Genomic DNA, 22,817 nt, shown 5'->3' on the forward strand with positions numbered 1-22,817 from the left:
GTTGCATTGTGTGGAATATATATCTTTGTGTGCAATGTTGCATTGTGTGGAATATATCCTTGTGTGGAATATATCTTTGTGTGCAATGTTGCATTGTGTGGAATATATCCTTGTGTGGAATATATCATTGTGTGGAATATATCCTTGTGTGGAATATATCTTTGTGTGCAATGTTGCATTGTGTGGAATATATCTTTGTGTGCAATGTTGCATTGTGTGGAATATATCCTTGTGTGGAATATATCCTTGTGTGGAATATATCATTGTGTGAAATATATCCTTGTGTGGAATATATCCTTGTGTGGAATATATCATTGTGTGGAATATATCCGTGTGTGGGGTACATCCTTGTGTGGGATATATCATTGTGTGGAGTATATCATTGTGTGGAATGTATCCTTGTGTGGAATATATCCTTGTGTGGAATATATCCTTGTGTGGAATGTATCATTGTGTGGAATATATCATTATGTGGAATATATCATTGTGTGGAATATATCCTTGTGTGGAATTTATCCTTGTGTGGAATATATCATTGTGTGGAATATATCATTGTGCGGAATATATCCTTGTGTGGAATGTATCCTTGTGTGGAATGTATCCTTGTGTGGAATATATCATTGTGTGGAATATATACTTATGTGTAGAATATATCATTGTGTGGAATATATCATTGTGTGGAATATATCCTTGTGTGGAATATATACTTATGTGTTGAATATATCATTGTGTGGAATATATCCTTGTGTGGAATATATCCTTGTGTGGAATATATCATTGTGTGGAATATATCCTTGCGTGGAATATATCCTTGTGTGGAATATATACTTATGTGTAGAATATATCATTGTGTGGAATATACCTTTGTGTGGAATATATCCTTGTGTGGAATATATCCTTGTGTGGAATATATCATCGTGTGGAATATATCATCGTGTGGAATATATCATTGTGTGGAATATATCCTTGCGTGTAATATATCCTTGTGTGGAATATATACTTATGTGTAGAATATATCATTGTGTGGAATATACCCTTGTGTGGAATATATCCTTGTGTGGAGTATATCTTTGTGTGTAATATGTCATTGTGTGGAATATATCATTGTGTGGAATATATCATTGTGTGGAATATATCCTTGCGTGGAATATATCCTTGTGTGGAATATATCCTTGTTTGTCCCCGTTCGGACGAAGTCCGAAAACGGGGACTTATAATTCGGTCTCCGTGTGTCTGTGTGTCTGTGCGTCCGTGCGTCCGTCCGGAGTCATGTCTCAGAATCCCTTGGACCGATTCCGTTCATTCTTTGCATGTGCCTAGTACTTTATGTGGGACATGTGCACATGCAGTGGTTTAGCGATTTGATTCAAAATGGCCGACTGGCAGCCATCTTGTTTTTTGAAATGTTGTATTTTGGACATGCTTTGTCAGTTTTCATTCAAACTTGGTACATAGATTATACATGTTAGGATACATGTCCATGACGATTTATTTCGCAATTGGATCAAAGATGGTCGACTGGCAGGCATCTTGTTTTTGTTTTTTTATGCAGTATCTTGGATGTGCTCTGTCAGTTTTTATTCAAATTTGGCACATACATGTACTTTATACATGTTAGGATGCATGTCCATGACAATTTGTTTCAAAATCTGGTCAAGGATGGCCGATTGACAGCCATCTGACTTTTTGGCCTTACTACTATATTTCCACAATTTATGTACCATTTTCATTCGTATTTGGCACATACATCATACATATCTCTGTGTTTCATAATCAGATCAAAGATGGCTGAATAACGGCTGTTTTTATTTTGGCCATATTACTATGACACGAAACATGTGTTTTCATGTAAATAAACAATCTGTTGTATACGCCACTTGGAACTCAAGTTTCAAGGACACGCTTGTGACAACTCCTCCGCTTTAATATGATGAACACAAAGAGAACTTAACGGGGACTGTGTCATTTTCAATGACTTGTGTGGAATATATCTTTGTGTGGAATATATTCTTGTGTGGAATATATCCTTGTGTGGAATATATCTTTGTGTGGAATATATCTTTGTGTGGAATATATTCTTGTGTGGAATATATCCTTGTGTGGAATATATCCTTGTGTGGAATATATCATTGTGTGGAATATATCATTGTGTGGAATATATCATTGTATGGAATATATCCTTGTGTGGAATATATCCTTGTGTAGAATATATCCTTGTGTGGAATCTATCATTGTGTGGAATCTATCATTGTGTGGAATATATCATTGTATGGAATATATCCTTGTGTGGAATATATCTTTGTGTGCAATGTTGCACTGTGTGGAATATATCATTGTGTGGAATATATCCTTGTGTGGAATATATCATTGTGTGGAATATATCCTTGTGTGGAATATATCTTTGTGTGGAATATATTCTTGTGTGGAATATATCTTTGTGTGCAATGTTGGATTGTGTGGAATATATCATTGTGTGGAATATATCCTTGTGTGGAATATATCCTTGTGTGGAATATATCCTTGTGTGGAATATATCTTTGTGTGCAATGTTGCATTGTGTGGAATATATCATTGTGTGGAATATATCTTTGTGTGCAATGTTGCATTGTGTGGAATATATCATTGTGTGGAATATATCCTTGTGTGGAATATATCCTTGTGTGGAATATATCCTTGTATGGAATATATCCTTGTGTGGAATATATCTTTGTGTGCAATGTTGCATTGTGTGGAATATATCCTTGTGTGGAATATGTCTTTGTGTGCAATGTTGCATTGTGTGGAATATATATTTGTGTGCATTGTTGCATTGTGTGGAATATATCATTGTGTGGAATATATCCTTGTGTGGAATATATCATTGTGTGGAATATATCCTTGTGTGGAATATATCTTTGTGTGCAATGTTGCATTGTGTGGAATATATCATTGTGTGGAATATATCCTTGTGTGGAATATATCTTTGTGTGGAGTATATTCTTGTGTGGAATATATCCTTGTGTGGAATATATCATTGTGTGGAATATATCCTTGTGTGGAATATATCCTTGTGTGGAATATATCCTTGTGTGGAATATATCTTTGTGTGCAATGTTGCATTGTGTGGAATATATCTTTGTGTGCAATGTTGCATTGTGAGGAATATATCATTGTGTGGAATATATCTTTGTGTGGAATGTATCCTTGTGTGGAATATATCCTTGTGTGGAATATATCATTGTGTGGAATATATCATTGTATGGAATATACCCTTGTATGTAATATATCCTTGTGTGCAATGTTGCATTGTGTGGAATATATCCTTGTGTGGAATATATCATTGTATGGAATATATCCTTGTGTGGAATATATCCTTGTGTGGAGTATATCCTTGTATGGAATATATCCTTGTGTGGAATATATCCTTGTGTGGAATATATCTTTGTGTGCAATGTTGCATTGTGTGGAATATATATCTTTGTGTGCAATGTTGCATTGTGTGGAATATATCCTTGTGTGGAATATATCTTTGTGTGCAATGTTGCATTGTGTGGAATATATCCTTGTGTGGAATATATCATTGTGTGGAATATATCCTTGTGTGGAATATATCTTTGTGTGCAATGTTGCATTGTGTGGAATATATCTTTGTTTGCAATGTTGCATTGTGTGGAATATATCCTTGTGTGGAATATATCCTTGTGTGGAATATATCATTGTGTGAAATATATCCTTGTGTGGAATATATCCTTGTGTGGAATATATCATTGTGTGGAATATATCCGTGTGTGGGGTACATCCTTGTGTGGGATATATACTTATGTGTAGAATATATCATTGTGTGGAATATACCCTTGTGTGGAATATATCCTTGTGTGTAATATGTCATTGTGTGGAATATATCCTTGTGTGGAATATATCTTTGTGTGGAATATATTCTTGTGTGGAATATATCTTTGTGTGCAATGTTGGATTGTGTGGAATATATCATTGTGTGGAATATATCCTTGTGTGGAATATATCCTTGTGTGCAATGTTGCATTGTGTGGAATATATAATTGTGTGGAATATATCTTTGTGTGCAATGTTGCATTGTGTGGAATATATCATTGTGTGGAATATATCCTTGTGTGGAATATATCCTTGTGTGGAATATATCCTTGTATGGAATATATCCTTGTGTGGAATATATCTTTGTGTGCAATGTTGCACTGTGTGGAATATATCATTGTGTGGAATATATCCTTGTGTGGAATATATCTTTGTGTGGAATATATTCTTGTGTGGAATATATCTTTGTGTGCAATGTTGGATTGTGTGGAATATATCATTGTGTGGAATATATCCTTGTGTGGAATATATCCTTGTGTGCAATGTTGCATTGTGTGGAATATATCATTGTGTGGAATATATCTTTGTGTGCAATGTTGCATTGTGTGGAATATATCATTGTGTGGAATATATCCTTGTGTGGAATATATCCTTGTGTGGAATATATCCTTGTATGGAATATATCCTTGTGTGGAATATATCTTTGTGTGCAATGTTGCATTGTGTGGAATATATCATTGTGTGGAATATATCCTTGTGTGGAATATATCCTTGTGTGGAATATATCATTGTGTGGAATATATCATTGTATGGAATATATCATTGTGTGGAATATATCCTTGTGTGGAATATATCCTTGTGTGGAATACATCATTGTGTAGAATACATCATTGTGTGGAATATATCCTTGTGTGGAATATATCCTTGTGTGGAATATACCCTTGTGTGGAATGTATCCTTGTGTGGAATATATCCTTGTGTGGAATATATCTTTGTGTGCAATGTTGCATTGTGTGGAATATATCCTTGTGTGGAATATATCTTTGTGTGCAATGTTGCATTGTGAGGAATATATCATTGTGTGGAATATATCCTTGTGTGGAATATATCCTTGTGTGAAATATATCATTGTGTGGAATATATCATTGTATGGAATATATCCTTGTGTGGAATATATCCTTGTGTGGAATATATCTTTTTGTGCAATGTTGCATTGTGTGGAATATAACCTTGTGTGGAATATATCATTGTATGGAATATATCCTTGTGTGGAATATATCATTGTGTGGAATATATCCTTGTGTGGAATATATCCTTGTGTGGAATGTATCATTGTGTGGAATATATCATTGTATGGAATATACATGTATCCTTGTGTGGAATATATCTTTGTGTGCAATGTTGCATTGTGTGGAATATATCCTTGTTAGTCCCCGTTCGGACGAAGTCCGAAAACGGGGACTTATAATTCGGTCTCCGTGTGTCTGTGTGTCTGTGCGTCCGTGCGTCCGTCCGGAGTCATATCTCAGAATCCCTTGGACCGATTCCGTTCATTCTTTGCATGTGCCTAGTACTTTATGTGGGACATGTGCACATGCAGTGGTTTAGCGATTTGATTCAAAATGGCCGACTGGCAGCCATCTTGTTTTTTGAAAATGTTGTATTTGGGACATGCTTTGTCAGTTTTCATTCAAACTTGGTACATAGATTATACATGTTAGGATACATGTCCATGACGATTTATTTCGCAATTGGATCAAAGATGGTCGACTGGCAGGCATCTTGTTTTTGTTTTTTTATGCAGTATCTTGGATGTGCTCTGTCAGTTTTTATTCAAATTTGGCACATACATGTACTTTATACATGTTAGGATGCATGTCCATGACAATTTGTTTCAAAATCTGGTCAAGGATGGCCGATTGACAGCCATCTGACTTTTTGGCCTTACTACTATATTTCCACAATTTATGTACCATTTTCATTCGTATTTGGCACATACATCATACATATCTCTGTGTTTCATAATCAGATCAAAGATGGCTGAATAACGGCTGTTTTTATTTTGGCCATATTACTATGACACGAAACATGTGTTTTCATGTAAATAAACAATCTGTTGTATACGCCACTTGGAACTCAAGTTTCAAGGACACGCTTGTGACAACTCCTCCGCTTTAATATGATGAACACAAAGAGAACTTAACGGGGACTGTGTCATTTTCAATGACTTGTGTGGAATATATCTTTGTGTGGAATATATTCTTGTGTGGAATATATGCTTGTGTGGAATATATCTTTGTGTGGAATATATTCTTGTGTGGAATATATCTTTGTGTGGAATATATTCTTGTGTGGAATATATCCTTGTGTGGAATATATCCTTGTGTGGAATATATCATTGTGTGGAATATATCATTGTATGGAATATATCCTTGTGTAGAATATATCCTTGTGTGGAATCTATCATTGTGTGGAATCTATCATTGTGTGGAATATATCATTGTATGGAATATATCCTTGTGTGGAATATATCTTTGTGTGCAATGTTGCACTGTGTGGAATATATCATTGTGTGGAATATATCCTTGTGTGGAATATATCTTTGTGTGGAATATATTCTTGTGTGGAATATATCTTTGTGTGCAATGTTGGATTGTGTGGAATATATCCTTGTGTGGAATATATCCTTGTGTGGAATATATCCTTGTGTGGAATATATCCTTGTGTGGAATATATCTTTGTGTGCAATGTTGCATTGTGTGGAATATATCATTGTGTGGAATATATCTTTGTGTGCAATGTTGCATTGTGTGGAATATATCATTGTGTGGAATATATCCTTGTGTGGAATATATCCTTGTGTGGAATATATCTTTGTGTGCAATATATCCTTGTGTGGAATATATCTTTGTGTGCAATGTTGCATTGTGTGGAATATATCCTTGTGTGGAATATATCTTTGTGTGCAATGTTGCATTGTGTGGAATATATCTTTGTGTGCATTGTTGCATTGTGTGGAATATATCATTGTGTGGAATATATCCTTGTGTGGAATATATCTTTGTGTGCAATGTTGCATTGTGTGGAATATATCATTGTGTGGAATATATCTTTGTGTGGAATATATCCTTGTGTGGAATATATCTTTGTGTGGAATATATTCTTGTGTGGAATATATCCTTGTGTGGAATATATCATTGTGTGGAGTATATCCTTGTGTGGAATATATCCTTGTGTGGAATATATCCTTGTGTGGAATATATCTTTGTGTGCAATGTTGCATTGTGTGGAATATATCTTTGTGTGCAATGTTGCATTGTGAGGAATATATCATTGTGTGGAATATATCTTTGTGTGGAATATATCCTTGTGTGGAATATATCATTGTGTGGAATATATCATTGTATGGAATATACCCTTGTGTGGAGTATATCCTTGTGTGGAATATATCCTTGTGTGCAATGTTGCATTGTGTGGAATATATCCTTGTGTGGAATATATCATTGTATGGAATATATCCTTGTGTGGAATATATCCTTGTGTGGAGTATATCCTTGTATGGAATATATCCTTGTGTGGAATATATCCTTGTGTGGAATATATCTTTGTGTGCAATGTTGCATTGTGTGGAATATATATCTTTGTGTGCAATGTTGCATTGTGTGGAATATATCCTTGTGTGGAATATATCCTTGTGTGGAATATATCATTGTGTGAAATATATCCTTGTGTGGAATATATCCTTGTGTGGAATATATCATTGTGTGGAATATATCCGTGTGTGGGGTACATCCTTGTGTGGGATATATCATTGTGTGGAGTATATCATTGTGTGGAATGTATCCTTGTGTGGAATATATCCTTGTGTGGAATATATCCTTGTGTGGAATGTATCATTGTGTGGAATATATCATTATGTGGAATATATCATTGTGTGGAATATATCCTTGTGTGGAATTTATCCTTGTGTGGAATATATCATTGTGTGGAATATATCATTGTGCGGAATATATCCTTGTGTGGAATGTATCCTTGTGTGGAATGTATCCTTGTGTGGAATATATCATTGTGTGGAATATATACTTATGTGTAGAATATATCATTGTGTGGAATATATCATTGTGTGGAATATATCCTTGTGTGGAATATATACTTATGTGTTGAATATATCATTGTGTGGAATATATCCTTGTGTGGAATATATCCTTGTGTGGAATATATCATTGTGTGGAATATATCCTTGCGTGGAATATATCCTTGTGTGGAATATATACTTATGTGTAGAATATATCATTGTGTGGAATATACCTTTGTGTGGAATATATCCTTGTGTGGAATATATCCTTGTGTGGAATATATCATCGTGTGGAATATATCATCGTGTGGAATATATCATTGTGTGGAATATATCCTTGCGTGGAATATATCCTTGTGTGGAATATATCATTGTGTGGAATATATCATTGTATGGAATATACCCTTGTGTGGAGTATATCCTTGTGTGGAATATATCCTTGTGTGCAATGTTGCATTGTGTGGAATATATCCTTGTGTGGAATATATCATTGTATGGAATATATCCTTGTGTGGAATATATCCTTGTGTGGAATATATCCTTGTGTGGAGTATATCCTTGTATGGAATATATCCTTGTGTGGAATATATCCTTGTGTGGAATATATCTTTGTGTGCAATGTTGCATTGTGTGGAATATATATCTTTGTGTGCAATGTTGCATTGTGTGGAATATATCCTTGTGTGGAATATATCTTTGTGTGCAATGTTGCATTGTGTGGAATATATCCTTGTGTGGAATATATCATTGTGTGGAATATATCCTTGTGTGGAATATATCTTTGTGTGCAATGTTGCATTGTGTGGAATATATCTTTGTGTGCAATGTTGCATTGTGTGGAATATATCCTTGTGTGGAATATATCCTTGTGTGGAATATATCATTGTGTGAAATATATCCTTGTGTGGAATATATCCTTGTGTGGAATATATCATTGTGTGGAATATATCCGTGTGTGGGGTACATCCTTGTGTGGGATATATCATTGTGTGGGATATATCATTGTGTGGAGTATATCATTGTGTGGAATGTATCCTTGTATGGAATATATCCTTGTGTGGAATATATCCTTGTGTGGAATGTATCATTGTGTTGAATATATCATTGTGTGGAATATATCATTATGTGGAATATATCATTGTGTGGAATATATCCTTGTGTGGAATTTATCCTTGTGTGGAATATATCATTGTGTGGAATATATCATTGTGCGGAATATATCCTTGTGTGGAATGTATCCTTGTGTGGAATGTATCCTTGTGTGGAATATATCATTGTGTGGAATATATACTTATGTGTAGAATATATCATTGTGTGGAATATATCATTGTGTGGAATATATCCTTGTGTGGAATATATACTTATGTGTTGAATATATCATTGTGTGGAATATATCCTTGTGTGGAATATATCCTTGTGTGGAATATATCATTGTGTGGAATATATCCTTGCGTGGAATATATCCTTGTGTGGAATATATACTTATGTGTAGAATATATCATTGTGTGGAATATACCTTTGTGTGGAATATATCCTTGTGTGGAATATATCCTTGTGTGGAATATATCATCGTGTGGAATATATCATCGTGTGGAATATATCATTGTGTGGAATATATCCTTGCGTGTAATATATCCTTGTGTGGAATATATACTTATGTGTAGAATATATCATTGTGTGGAATATACCCTTGTGTGGAATATATCCTTGTGTGGAGTATATCTTTGTGTGTAATATGTCATTGTGTGGAATATATCATTGTGTGGAATATATCATTGTGTGGAATATATCCTTGCGTGGAATATATCCTTGTGTGGAATATATCCTTGTTTGTCCCCGTTCGGACGAAGTCCGAAAACGGGGACTTATAATTCGGTCTCCGTGTGTCTGTGTGTCTGTGCGTCCGTGCGTCCGTCCGGAGTCATGTCTCAGAATCCCTTGGACCGATTCCGTTCATTCTTTGCATGTGCCTAGTACTTTATGTGGGACATGTGCACATGCAGTGGTTTAGCGATTTGATTCAAAATGGCCGACTGGCAGCCATCTTGTTTTTTGAAATGTTGTATTTTGGACATGCTTTGTCAGTTTTCATTCAAACTTGGTACATAGATTATACATGTTAGGATACATGTCCATGACGATTTATTTCGCAATTGGATCAAAGATGGTCGACTGGCAGGCATCTTGTTTTTGTTTTTTTATGCAGTATCTTGGATGTGCTCTGTCAGTTTTTATTCAAATTTGGCACATACATGTACTTTATACATGTTAGGATGCATGTCCATGACAATTTGTTTCAAAATCTGGTCAAGGATGGCCGATTGACAGCCATCTGACTTTTTGGCCTTACTACTATATTTCCACAATTTATGTACCATTTTCATTCGTATTTGGCACATACATCATACATATCTCTGTGTTTCATAATCAGATCAAAGATGGCTGAATAACGGCTGTTTTTATTTTGGCCATATTACTATGACACGAAACATGTGTTTTCATGTAAATAAACAATCTGTTGTATACGCCACTTGGAACTCAAGTTTCAAGGACACGCTTGTGACAACTCCTCCGCTTTAATATGATGAACACAAAGAGAACTTAACGGGGACTGTGTCATTTTCAATGACTTGTGTGGAATATATCTTTGTGTGGAATATATTCTTGTGTGGAATATATCCTTGTGTGGAATATATCTTTGTGTGGAATATATCTTTGTGTGGAATATATTCTTGTGTGGAATATATCCTTGTGTGGAATATATCCTTGTGTGGAATATATCATTGTGTGGAATATATCATTGTGTGGAATATATCATTGTATGGAATATATCCTTGTGTAGAATATATCCTTGTGTGGAATCTATCATTGTGTGGAATCTATCATTGTGTGGAATATATCATTGTATGGAATATATCCTTGTGTGGAATATATCTTTGTGTGCAATGTTGCACTGTGTGGAATATATCATTGTGTGGAATATATCCTTGTGTGGAATATATCTTTGTGTGGAATATATTCTTGTGTGGAATATATCTTTGTGTGCAATGTTGGATTGTGTGGAATATATCCTTGTGTGGAATATATCCTTGTGTGGAATATATCCTTGTGTGGAATATATCCTTGTGTGGAATATATCTTTGTGTGCAATGTTGCATTGTGTGGAATATATCATTGTGTGGAATATATCTTTGTGTGCAATGTTGCATTGTGTGGAATATATCATTGTGTGGAATATATCCTTGTGTGGAATATATCCTTGTGTGGAATATATCCTTGTATGGAATATATCCTTGTGTGGAATATATCTTTGTGTGCAATGTTGCATTGTGTGGAATATATCCTTGTGTGGAATATGTCTTTGTGTGCAATGTTGCATTGTGTGGAATATATATTTGTGTGCATTGTTGCATTGTGTGGAATATATCATTGTGTGGAATATATCCTTGTGTGGAATATATCATTGTGTGGAATATATCCTTGTGTGGAATATATCTTTGTGTGCAATGTTGCATTGTGTGGAATATATCATTGTGTGGAATATATCCTTGTGTGGAATATATCTTTGTGTGGAGTATATTCTTGTGTGGAATATATCCTTGTGTGGAATATATCATTGTGTGGAATATATCCTTGTGTGGAATATATCCTTGTGTGGAATATATCCTTGTGTGGAATATATCTTTGTGTGCAATGTTGCATTGTGTGGAATATATCTTTGTGTGCAATGTTGCATTGTGAGGAATATATCATTGTGTGGAATATATCTTTGTGTGGAATGTATCCTTGTGTGGAATATATCCTTGTGTGGAATATATCATTGTGTGGAATATATCATTGTATGGAATATACCCTTGTGTGGAATATATCCTTGTGTGCAATGTTGCATTGTGTGGAATATATCCTTGTGTGGAATATATCATTGTATGGAATATATCCTTGTGTGGAATATATCCTTGTGTGGAGTATATCCTTGTATGGAATATATCCTTGTGTGGAATATATCCTTGTGTGGAATATATCTTTGTGTGCAATGTTGCATTGTGTGGAATATATATCTTTGTGTGCAATGTTGCATTGTGTGGAATATATCCTTGTGTGGAATATATCTTTGTGTGCAATGTTGCATTGTGTGGAATATATCCTTGTGTGGAATATATCATTGTGTGGAATATATCCTTGTGTGGAATATATCTTTGTGTGCAATGTTGCATTGTGTGGAATATATCTTTGTTTGCAATGTTGCATTGTGTGGAATATATCCTTGTGTGGAATATATCCTTGTGTGGAATATATCATTGTGTGAAATATATCCTTGTGTCGAATATATCCTTGTGTGGAATATATCATTGTGTGGAATATATCCGTGTGTGGGGTACCTCCTTGTGTGGGATATATACTTATGTGTAGAATATATCATTGTGTGGAATATACCCTTGTGTGGAATATATCCTTGTGTGTAATATGTCATTGTGTGGAATATATCCTTGTGTGGAATATATCTTTGTGTGGAATATATTCTTGTGTGGAATATATCTTTGTGTGCAATGTTGGATTGTGTGGAATATATCATTGTGTGGAATATATCCTTGTGTGGAATATATCCTTGTGTGCAATGTTGCATTGTGTGGAATATATCCTTGCGTGTAATATATCCTTGTGTGGAATATATACTTATGTGTAGAATATATCATTGTGTGGAATATACCCTTGTGTGGAATATATCCTTGTGTGTAATATGTCATTGTGTGGAATATATCCTTGTGTGGAATATATCATTGTGTGGAATATATCCTTGTCTGGAATATATCTTTGTGTGGAATATATTCTTGTGTGGAATATATTCTTGTGTGGAATATATCTTTGTGTGGAATATATCTTTGTGTGGAATATATTCTTGTGTGGAATATATCCTTGTGTGGAATATATCCTTGTGTGGAATATATCATTGTGTGGAATATATCATTGTATGGAATATATCCTTGTGTAGAATATATCCTTGTGTGGAATCTATCATTGTGTGGAATCTATCATTGTGTGGAATATATCATTGTATGGAATATATCCTTGTGTGGAATATATCTTTGTGTGCAATGTTGCACTGTGTGGAATATATCATTGTGTGGAATATATCCTTGTGTGGAATATATCTTTGTGTGGAATATATTCTTGTGTGGAATATATCTTTGTGTGCAATGTTGGATTGTGTGGAATATATCCTTGTGTGGAATATATCCTTGTGTGGAATATATCCTTGTGTGGAATATATCCTTGTGTGGAATATATCTTTGTGTGCAATGTTGCATTGTGTGGAATATATCATTGTGTGGAATATATCTTTGTGTGCAATGTTGCATTGTGTGGAATATATCATTGTGTGGAATATATCCTTGTGTGGAATATATCCTTGTGTGGAATATATCTTTGTGTGCAATATATCCTTGTGTGGAATATATCTTTGTGTGCAATGTTGCATTGTGTGGAATATATCCTTGTGTGGAATATATCTTTGTGTGCAATGTTGCATTGTGTGGAATATATCTTTGTGTGCATTGTTGCATTGTGTGGAATATATCATTGTGTGGAATATATCCTTGTGTGGAATATATCTTTGTGTGCAATGTTGCATTGTGTGGAATATATCATTGTGTGGAATATATCTTTGTGTGGAATATATCCTTGTGTGGAATATATCTTTGTGTGGAATATATTCTTGTGTGGAATATATCCTTGTGTGGAATATATCATTGTGTGGAGTATATCCTTGTGTGGAATATATCCTTGTGTGGAATATATCCTTGTGTGGAATATATCTTTGTGTGCAATGTTGCATTGTGTGGAATATATCTTTGTGTGCAATGTTGCATTGTGAGGAATATATCATTGTGTGGAATATATCTTTGTGTGGAATATATCCTTGTGTGGAATATATTCTTGTGTGGAATATATCATTGTGTGGAATATATCATTGTATGGAATATACCCTTGTGTGGAGTATATCCTTGTGTGGAATATATCCTTGTGTGCAATGTTGCATTGTGTGGAATATATCCTTGTGTGGAATATATCATTGTATGGAATATATCCTTGTGTGGAATATATCCTTGTGTGGAGTATATCCTTGTATGGAATATATCCTTGTGTGGAATATATCCTTGTGTGGAATATATCTTTGTGTGCAATGTTGCATTGTGTGGAATATATATCTTTGTGTGCAATGTTGCATTGTGTGGAATATATCCTTGTGTGGAATATATCTTTGTGTGCAATGTTGCATTGTGTGGAATATATCCTTGTGTGGAATATATCATTGTGTGGAATATATCCTTGTGTGGAATATATCTTTGTGTGCAATGTTGCATTGTGTGGAATATATCTTTGTGTGCAATGTTGCATTGTGTGGAATATATCCTTGTGTGGAATATATCCTTGTGTGGAATATATCATTGTGTGAAATATATCCTTGTGTGGAATATATCCTTGTGTGGAATATATCATTGTGTGGAATATATCCGTGTGTGGGGTACATCCTTGTGTGGGATATATCATTGTGTGGAGTATATCATTGTGTGGAATGTATCCTTGTGTGGAATATATCCTTGTGTGGAATATATCCTTGTGTGGAATGTATCATTGTGTGGAATATATCATTATGTGGAATATATCATTGTGTGGAATATATCCTTGTGTGGAATTTATCCTTGTGTGGAATATATCATTGTGTGGAATATATCATTGTGCGGAATATATCCTTGTGTGGAATGTATCCTTGTGTGGAATGTATCCTTGTGTGGAATATATCATTGTGTGGAATATATACTTATGTGTAGAATATATCATTGTGTGGAATATATCATTGTGTGGAATATATCCTTGTGTGGAATATATACTTATGTGTTGAATATATCATTGTGTGGAATTTATCCTTGTGTGGAATATATCCTTGTGTGGAATATATCATTGTGTGGAATATATCCTTGCGTGGAATATATCCTTGTGTGGAATATATACTTATGTGTAGAATATATCATTGTGTGGAATATACCTTTGTGTGGAATATATCCTTGTGTGGAATATATCCTTGTGTGGAATATATCATCGTGTGGAATATATCATCGTGTGGAATATATCATTGTGTGGAATATATCCTTGCGTGGAATATATCCTTGTGTGGAATATATCATTGTGTGGAATATATCATTGTATGGAATATACCCTTGTGTGGAGTATATCCTTGTGTGGAATATATCCTTGTGTGCAATGTTGCATTGTGTGGAATATATCCTTGTGTGGAATATATCATTGTATGGAATATATCCTTGTGTGGAATATATCCTTGTGTGGAGTATATCCTTGTATGGAATATATCCTTGTGTGGAATATATCCTTGTGTGGAATATATCTTTGTGTGCAATGTTGCATTGTGTGGAATATATATCTTTGTGTGCAATGTTGCATTGTGTGGAATATATCCTTGTGTGGAATATATCTTTGTGTGCAATGTTGCATTGTGTGGAATATATCCTTGTGTGGAATATATCATTGTGTGGAATATATCCTTGTGTGGAATATATCTTTGTGTGCAATGTTGCATTGTGTGGAATATATCTTTGTGTGCAATGTTGCATTGTGTGGAATATATCCTTGTGTGGAATATATCCTTGTGTGGAATATATCATTGTGTGAAATATATCCTTGTGTGGAATATATCCTTGTGTGGAATATATCATTGTGTGGAATATATCCGTGTGTGGGGTACATCCTTGTGTGGGATATATCATTGTGTGGAGTATATCATTGTGTGGAATGTATCCTTGTGTGGAATATATCCTTGTGTGGAATATATCCTTGTGTGGAATGTATCATTGTGTGGAATATATCATTATGTGGAATATATCATTGTGTGGAATATATCCTTGTGTGGAATTTATCCTTGTGTGGAATATATCATTGTGTGGAATATATCATTGTGCGGAATATATCCTTGTGTGGAATGTATCCTTGTGTGGAATGTATCCTTGTGTGGAATATATCATTGTGTGGAATATATACTTATGTGTAGAATATATCATTGTGTGGAATATATCATTGTGTGGAATATATCCTTGTGTGGAATATATACTTATGTGTTGAATATATCATTGTGTGGAATATATCCTTGTGTGGAATATATCCTTGTGTGGAATATATCATTGTGTGGAATATATCCTTGCGTGGAATATATCCTTGTGTGGAATATATACTTATGTGTAGAATATATCATTGTGTGGAATATACCTTTGTGTGGAATATATCCTTGTGTGGAATATATCCTTGTGTGGAATATATCATCGTGTGGAATATATCATCGTGTGGAATATATCATTGTGTGGAATATATCCTTGCGTGTAATATATCCTTGTGTGGAATATATACTTATGTGTAGAATATATCATTGTGTGGAATATACCCTTGTGTGGAATATATCCTTGTGTGGAGTATATCTTTGTGTGTAATATGTCATTGTGTGGAATATATCATTGTGTGGAATATATCATTGTGTGGAATATATCCTTGCGTGGAATATATCCTTGTGTGGAATATATCCTTGTTTGTCCCCGTTCGGACGAAGTCCGAAAACGGGGACTTATAATTCGGTCTCCGTGTGTCTGTGTGTCTGTGCGTCCGTGCGTCCGTCCGGAGTCATGTCTCAGAATCCCTTGGACCGATTCCGTTCATTCTTTGCATGTGCCTAGTACTTTATGTGGGACATGTGCACATGCAGTGGTTTAGCGATTTGATTCAAAATGGCCGACTGGCAGCCATCTTGTTTTTTGAAATGTTGTATTTTGGACATGCTTTGTCAGTTTTCATTCAAACTTGGTACATAGATTATACATGTTAGGATACATGTCCATGACGATTTATTTCGCAATTGGATCAAAGATGGTCGACTGGCAGGCATCTTGTTTTTGTTTTTTTATGCAGTATCTTGGATGTGCTCTGTCAGTTTTTATTCAAATTTGGCACATACATGTACTTTATACATGTTAGGATGCATGTCCATGACAATTTGTTTCAAAATCTGGTCAAGGATGGCCGATTGACAGCCATCTGACTTTTTGGCCTTACTACTATATTTCCACAATTTATGTACCATTTTCATTCGTATTTGGCACATACATAATACATATCTCTGTGTTTCATAATCAGATCAAAGATGGCTGAATAACGGCTGTTTTTATTTTGGCCATATTACTATGACACGAAACATGTGTTTTCATGTAAATAAACAATCTGTTGTATACGCCACTTGGAACTCAAGTTTCAAGGACACGCTTGTGACAACTCCTCCGCTTTAATATGATGAACACAAAGAGAACTTAACGGGGACTGTGTCATTTTCAATGACTTGTGTGGAATATATCTTTGTGTGGAATATATTCTTGTGTGGAATATATCCTTGTGTGGAATATATCTTTGTGTGGAATATATCTTTGTGTGGAATATATTCTTGTGTGGAATATATCCTTGTGTGGAATATATCCTTGTGTGGAATATATCATTGTGTGGAATATATCATTGTGTGGAATATATCATTGTATGGAATATATCCTTGTGTGGAATATATCCTTGTGTAGAATATATCCTTGTGTGGAATCTATCATTGTGTGGAATCTATCATTGTGTGGAATATATCATTGTATGGAATATATCCTTGTGTGGAATATATCTTTGTGTGCAATGTTGCACTGTGTGGAATATATCATTGTGTGGAATATATCCTTGTGTGGAATATATCTTTGTGTGGAATATATTCTTGTGTGGAATATATCTTTGTGTGCAATGTTGGATTGTGTGGAATATATCATTGTGTGGAATATATCCTTGTGTGGAATATATCCTTGTGTGGAATATATCCTTGTGTGGAATATATCTTTGTGTGCAATGTTGCATTGTGTGGAATATATCATTGTGTGGAATATATCTTTGTGTGCAATGTTGCATTGTGTGGAATATATCATTGTGTGGAATATATCCTTGTGTGGAATATATCCTTGTGTGGAATATATCCTTGTATGGAATATATCCTTGTGTGGAATATATCTTTGTGTGCAATGTTGCATTGTGTGGAATATATCCTTGTGTGGAATATGTCTTTGTGTGCAATGTTGCATTGTGTGGAATATATATTTGTGTGCATTGTTGCATTGTGTGGAATATATCATTGTGTGGAATATATCCTTGTGTGGAATATATCATTGTGTGGAATATATCCTTGTGTGGAATATATCTTTGTGTGCAATGTTGCATTGTGTGGAATATATCATTGTGTGGAATATATCCTTGTGTGGAATATATCTTTGTGTGGAGTATATTCTTGTGTGGAATATATCCTTGTGTGGAATATATCATTGTGTGGAATATATCCTTGTGTGGAATATATCCTTGTGTGGAATATATCTTTGTGTGCAATGTTGCATTGTGTGGAATATATCTTTGTGTGCAATGTTGCATTGTGAGGAATATATCATTGTGTGGAATATATCTTTGTGTGGAATGTATCCTTGTGTGGAATATATCCTTGTGTGGAATATATCATTGTGTGGAATATATCATTGTATGGAATATACCCTTGTGTGGAATATATCCTTGTGTGCAATGTTGCATTGTGTGGAATATATCCTTGTGTGGAATATATCATTGTATGGAATATATCCTTGTGTGGAATATATCCTTGTGTGGAGTATATCCTTGTATGGAATATATCCTTGTGTGGAATATATCCTTGTGTGGAATATATCTTTGTGTGCAATGTTGCATTGTGTGGAATATATATCTTTGTGTGCAATGTTGCATTGTGTGGAATATATCCTTGTGTGGAATATATCTTTGTGTGCAATGTTGCATTGTGTGGAATATATCCTTGTGTGGAATATATCATTGTGTGGAATATATCCTTGTGTGGAATATATCTTTGTGTGCAATGTTGCATTGTGTGGAATATATCTTTGTTTGCAATGTTGCATTGTGTGGAATATATCCTTGTGTGGAATATATCCTTGTGTGGAATATATCATTGTGTGAAATATATCCTTGTGTGGAATATATCCTTGTGTGGAATATATCATTGTGTGGAATATATCCGTGTGTGGGGTACATCCTTGTGTGGGATATATACTTATGTGTAGAATATATCATTGTGTGGAATATACCCTTGTGTGGAATATATCCTTGTGTGTAATATGTCATTGTGTGGAATATATCCTTGTGTGGAATATATCTTTGTGTGGAATATATTCTTGTGTGGAATATATCTTTGTGTGCAATGTTGGATTGTGTGGAATATATCATTGTGTGGAATATATCCTTGTGTGGAATATATCCTTGTGTGCAATGTTGCATTGTGTGGAATATATAATTGTGTGGAATATATCTTTGTGTGCAATGTTGCATTGTGTGGAATATATCATTGTGTGGAATATATCCTTGTGTGGAATATATCCTTGTGTGGAATATATCCTTGTATGGAATATATCCTTGTGTGGAATATATCTTTGTGTGCAATGTTGCACTGTGTGGAATATATCATTGTGTGGAATATATCCTTGTGTGGAATATATCTTTGTGTGGAATATATTCTTGTGTGGAATATATCTTTGTGTGCAATGTTGGATTGTGTGGAATATATCATTGTGTGGAATATATCCTTGTGTGGAATATATCCTTGTGTGCAATGTTGCATTGTGTGGAATATATCATTGTGTGGAATATATCTTTGTGTGCAATGTTGCATTGTGTGGAATATATCATTGTGTGGAATATATCCTTGTGTGGAATATATCCTTGTGTGGAATATATCCTTGTATGGAATATATCCTTGTGTGGAATATATCTTTGTGTGCAATGTTGCATTGTGTGGAATATATCATTGTGTGGAATATATCCTTGTGTGGAATATATCCTTGTGTGGAATATATCATTGTGTGGAATATATCATTGTATGGAATATATCATTGTGTGGAATATATCCTTGTGTGGAATATATCCTTGTGTGGAATACATCATTGTGTAGAATACATCATTGTGTGGAATATATCCTTGTGTGGAATATATCCTTGTGTGGAATATACCCTTGTGTGGAATGTATCCTTGTGTGGAATATATCCTTGTGTGGAATATATCTTTGTGTGCAATGTTGCATTGTGTGGAATATATCCTTGTGTGGAATATATCTTTGTGTGCAATGTTGCATTGTGAGGAATATATCATTGTGTGGAATATATCCTTGTGTGGAATATATCCTTGTGTGAAATATATCATTGTGTGGAATATATCATTGTATGGAATATATCCTTGTGTGGAATATATCCTTGTGTGGAATATATCTTTTTGTGCAATGTTGCATTGTGTGGAATATAACCTTGTGTGGAATATATCATTGTATGGAATATATCCTTGTGTGGAATATATCCTTGTGTGGAGTATATCCTTGTATGGAATATATCCTTGTGTGGAATATATCCTTGTGTGGAATATATCCTTGTGTGGAATATATCATTGTGTGAAATATATCCGTGTGTGGAATATATCCGTGTGTGGAATATATCCTCGTGTGGAATATATCGTTGTATGGAATATATCCTTGTGTGGAATATATCCTTGTATGGAATATATCCTTGTGTGGAATATATCTTTGTGTGCAATGTTGCATTTTGTGGAATATAGCGTTGTGTGGAATATATCCTTGTCTGGAATATATCTTTGTGTGGAATATATTCTTGTGTGGAATATATCCTTGTGTGGAATACATCATTGTGTGGAATATATCCTTGTGTGGAATATATCTTTGTGTGAAATGTTGCATTGTGTGGAATATATCTTTGTGTGCAATGTTGCATTGTGTGGAATATATCCTTGTGTGGAATATATCCTTGTGTGGAATATATCATTGTGTGAAATATATCCTTGTGTGGAATATATACTTATGTGTTGAATATATCATTGTGTGGAATATACCCTTGTGTGGAATATATCCTTGTGTGGAATATATCATTGTGTGGAATATATCATTGTGTGGAATATATCCTTGTGTGGAATATATCCTTGTGTGGAATATATCCTTGCGTGGAATATATCCTTGTGTGGAATATATACTTATGTGTAGAATATATCATTGTGTGGAATATACCTTTGTGTGAAATATATCCTTGTGTGGAATATATCCTTGTGCGGAATATATCCTTGTGTGTAATATATCCTTGTGTGGAATATATCATTGTGTGGAATATATCCTTGCGTGTAATATATCCTTGTGTGGAATATACACTTATGTGTAGAATATATCATTGTGTGGAATATACCCTTGTGTGGAATATATCCTTGTGTGTAATATGTCATTGTGTGGAATATATCCTTGTGTGGAATATATCATTGTGTGGAATATATCATTGTGTGGGATATATCATTGTGTGGAATATATCCTTGCGTGGAATATATCCTTGTGTGGAATCTATCCTTTTGTGGAATATATCCTTGTGTGGAATATATCCTTGTGTGGAATATATCCTTGTGTGGAATATATCCTTGTGTGGAATACATCATTGTGTAGAATACATCATTGTGTGGAATGTATCCTTGTGTGGAATGTTTCCTTGTGTGGAATATATCATTGTGTGAAATAGATCATTGCGTGGAATATATTATTGTATGGAGTGCTTCCTCATGTGGAATATACACTTATGTGTAGAATATATCCTTGTGTGAAATATTTCTTTGTGTGGAATATATCCTTGTGTGAAATATTTCTTTGTGTGGAATATATCCTTGTGTGAATTACCTCATTGTTTGGAATATATTTTTGTGTGGAATTTATAATTGTGTGTAATGGTTTATTGCGTGAAATAATAATAAATAAGTCATTGTTGGTTGTTGTAGGAAGGTCAAGTAAAGCAGTTAGAAGTCAAGTCAAGCCAATTACAAATTAAATTAATGGAATTACAGAGGAGTCCAGTTGACAGACATCGGCAATCTGAAAACGTTTTACAAGATATGTAAGTACATAGATAACACTGTACAATGAATGTGAAACATTTTCATAGATGACATTGAAGTCATCTTGCAGCATAGTGTTGTCCCTGCATTCTGAACACTAAAAAGGTGGTAACATATTGTAACTAATTTTTGTCACTATAAATTTGAATATAAATATTTGACAACAGATTTTGGAATGTTATTTGATGACTGTCATTGTCACTATACTGTAAAATACTTTATTTTAGTTGGAATTAATTTTTGTGGAAAAGTTTTTTTGGGTGTTTTGTGTGGAGTTGAATGTAAAATATGGGGAAAAAGTTATATTCACTGGATTTTATTTTCACTGAATCATTCTTTTAGCGAAAATTAATTCCAAGCAAAAATAAAGTTTTTGACTCCCATGTGCGAAGCACAAAATGGGAGTCTTTGCAGTTAGTGTGTCTGTATGTGTGTGTGTATGTGTGTATGTGTGTATGTGTGTATGTGTGTATGTGTGTGTGTGTGTATGTGTGTCCGACTGTTCCACTGCTATCTCAAGAACCATACATCGGTTTTTGATGAAACTTGGTGCATAGATGCTCTGGGCCAATGCGCAGATTTGATTAGGTTTTGGTAAAAATCCATGCTCGTTAATTACCTAATTTGCATGATAATTAGCTAATTTTTAGCTGTTCTATGACTGTTCCACTGATATCTAAAGAACCACTCATTGGATTTTGATAAAACTTGGTACATAGATGCTCTGAACATATGCGCAGATTTGATTAATTTTTGGTAAAAATCCGTGCATATTAATTACCTAATTTGCATGATAATTAGCTATTTTTTAGTGGTTCCATGACTGTTCCACTGATATCTAAACAACCACTCATTGGATTTTGATGAAACTTGGTACATAGATGCTCTGAACTAATGC

At 34.4% G+C, this 22,817-nt stretch overlaps 1 protein-coding gene across 2 annotated transcripts in view; it reads left to right on the top strand.

Moving 5' to 3' along the window:
* The window catches only part of LOC102806810 (inhibitor of nuclear factor kappa-B kinase subunit alpha-like), an 80,070-nt gene that overhangs the window by 45,619 nt on the left and 11,634 nt on the right, over nucleotides 1-22,817 (top strand). For both annotated transcript variants that reach the window (XM_085494001.1, XM_085494002.1), the window contains one exon: nucleotides 21,803-21,918. In XM_085494001.1, the coding sequence (XP_085350127.1) occupies nucleotides 21,803-21,918 (116 nt within the window). The remainder of the gene's footprint in view (nucleotides 1-21,802; nucleotides 21,919-22,817) is intronic.

Source organism: Saccoglossus kowalevskii, chromosome 19 (assembly GCF_978046115.1).
Source record: "Saccoglossus kowalevskii chromosome 19, keSacKowa6.1, whole genome shotgun sequence".
In the NCBI taxonomy this organism is placed as follows: domain Eukaryota; kingdom Metazoa; phylum Hemichordata; class Enteropneusta; family Harrimaniidae; genus Saccoglossus; species Saccoglossus kowalevskii.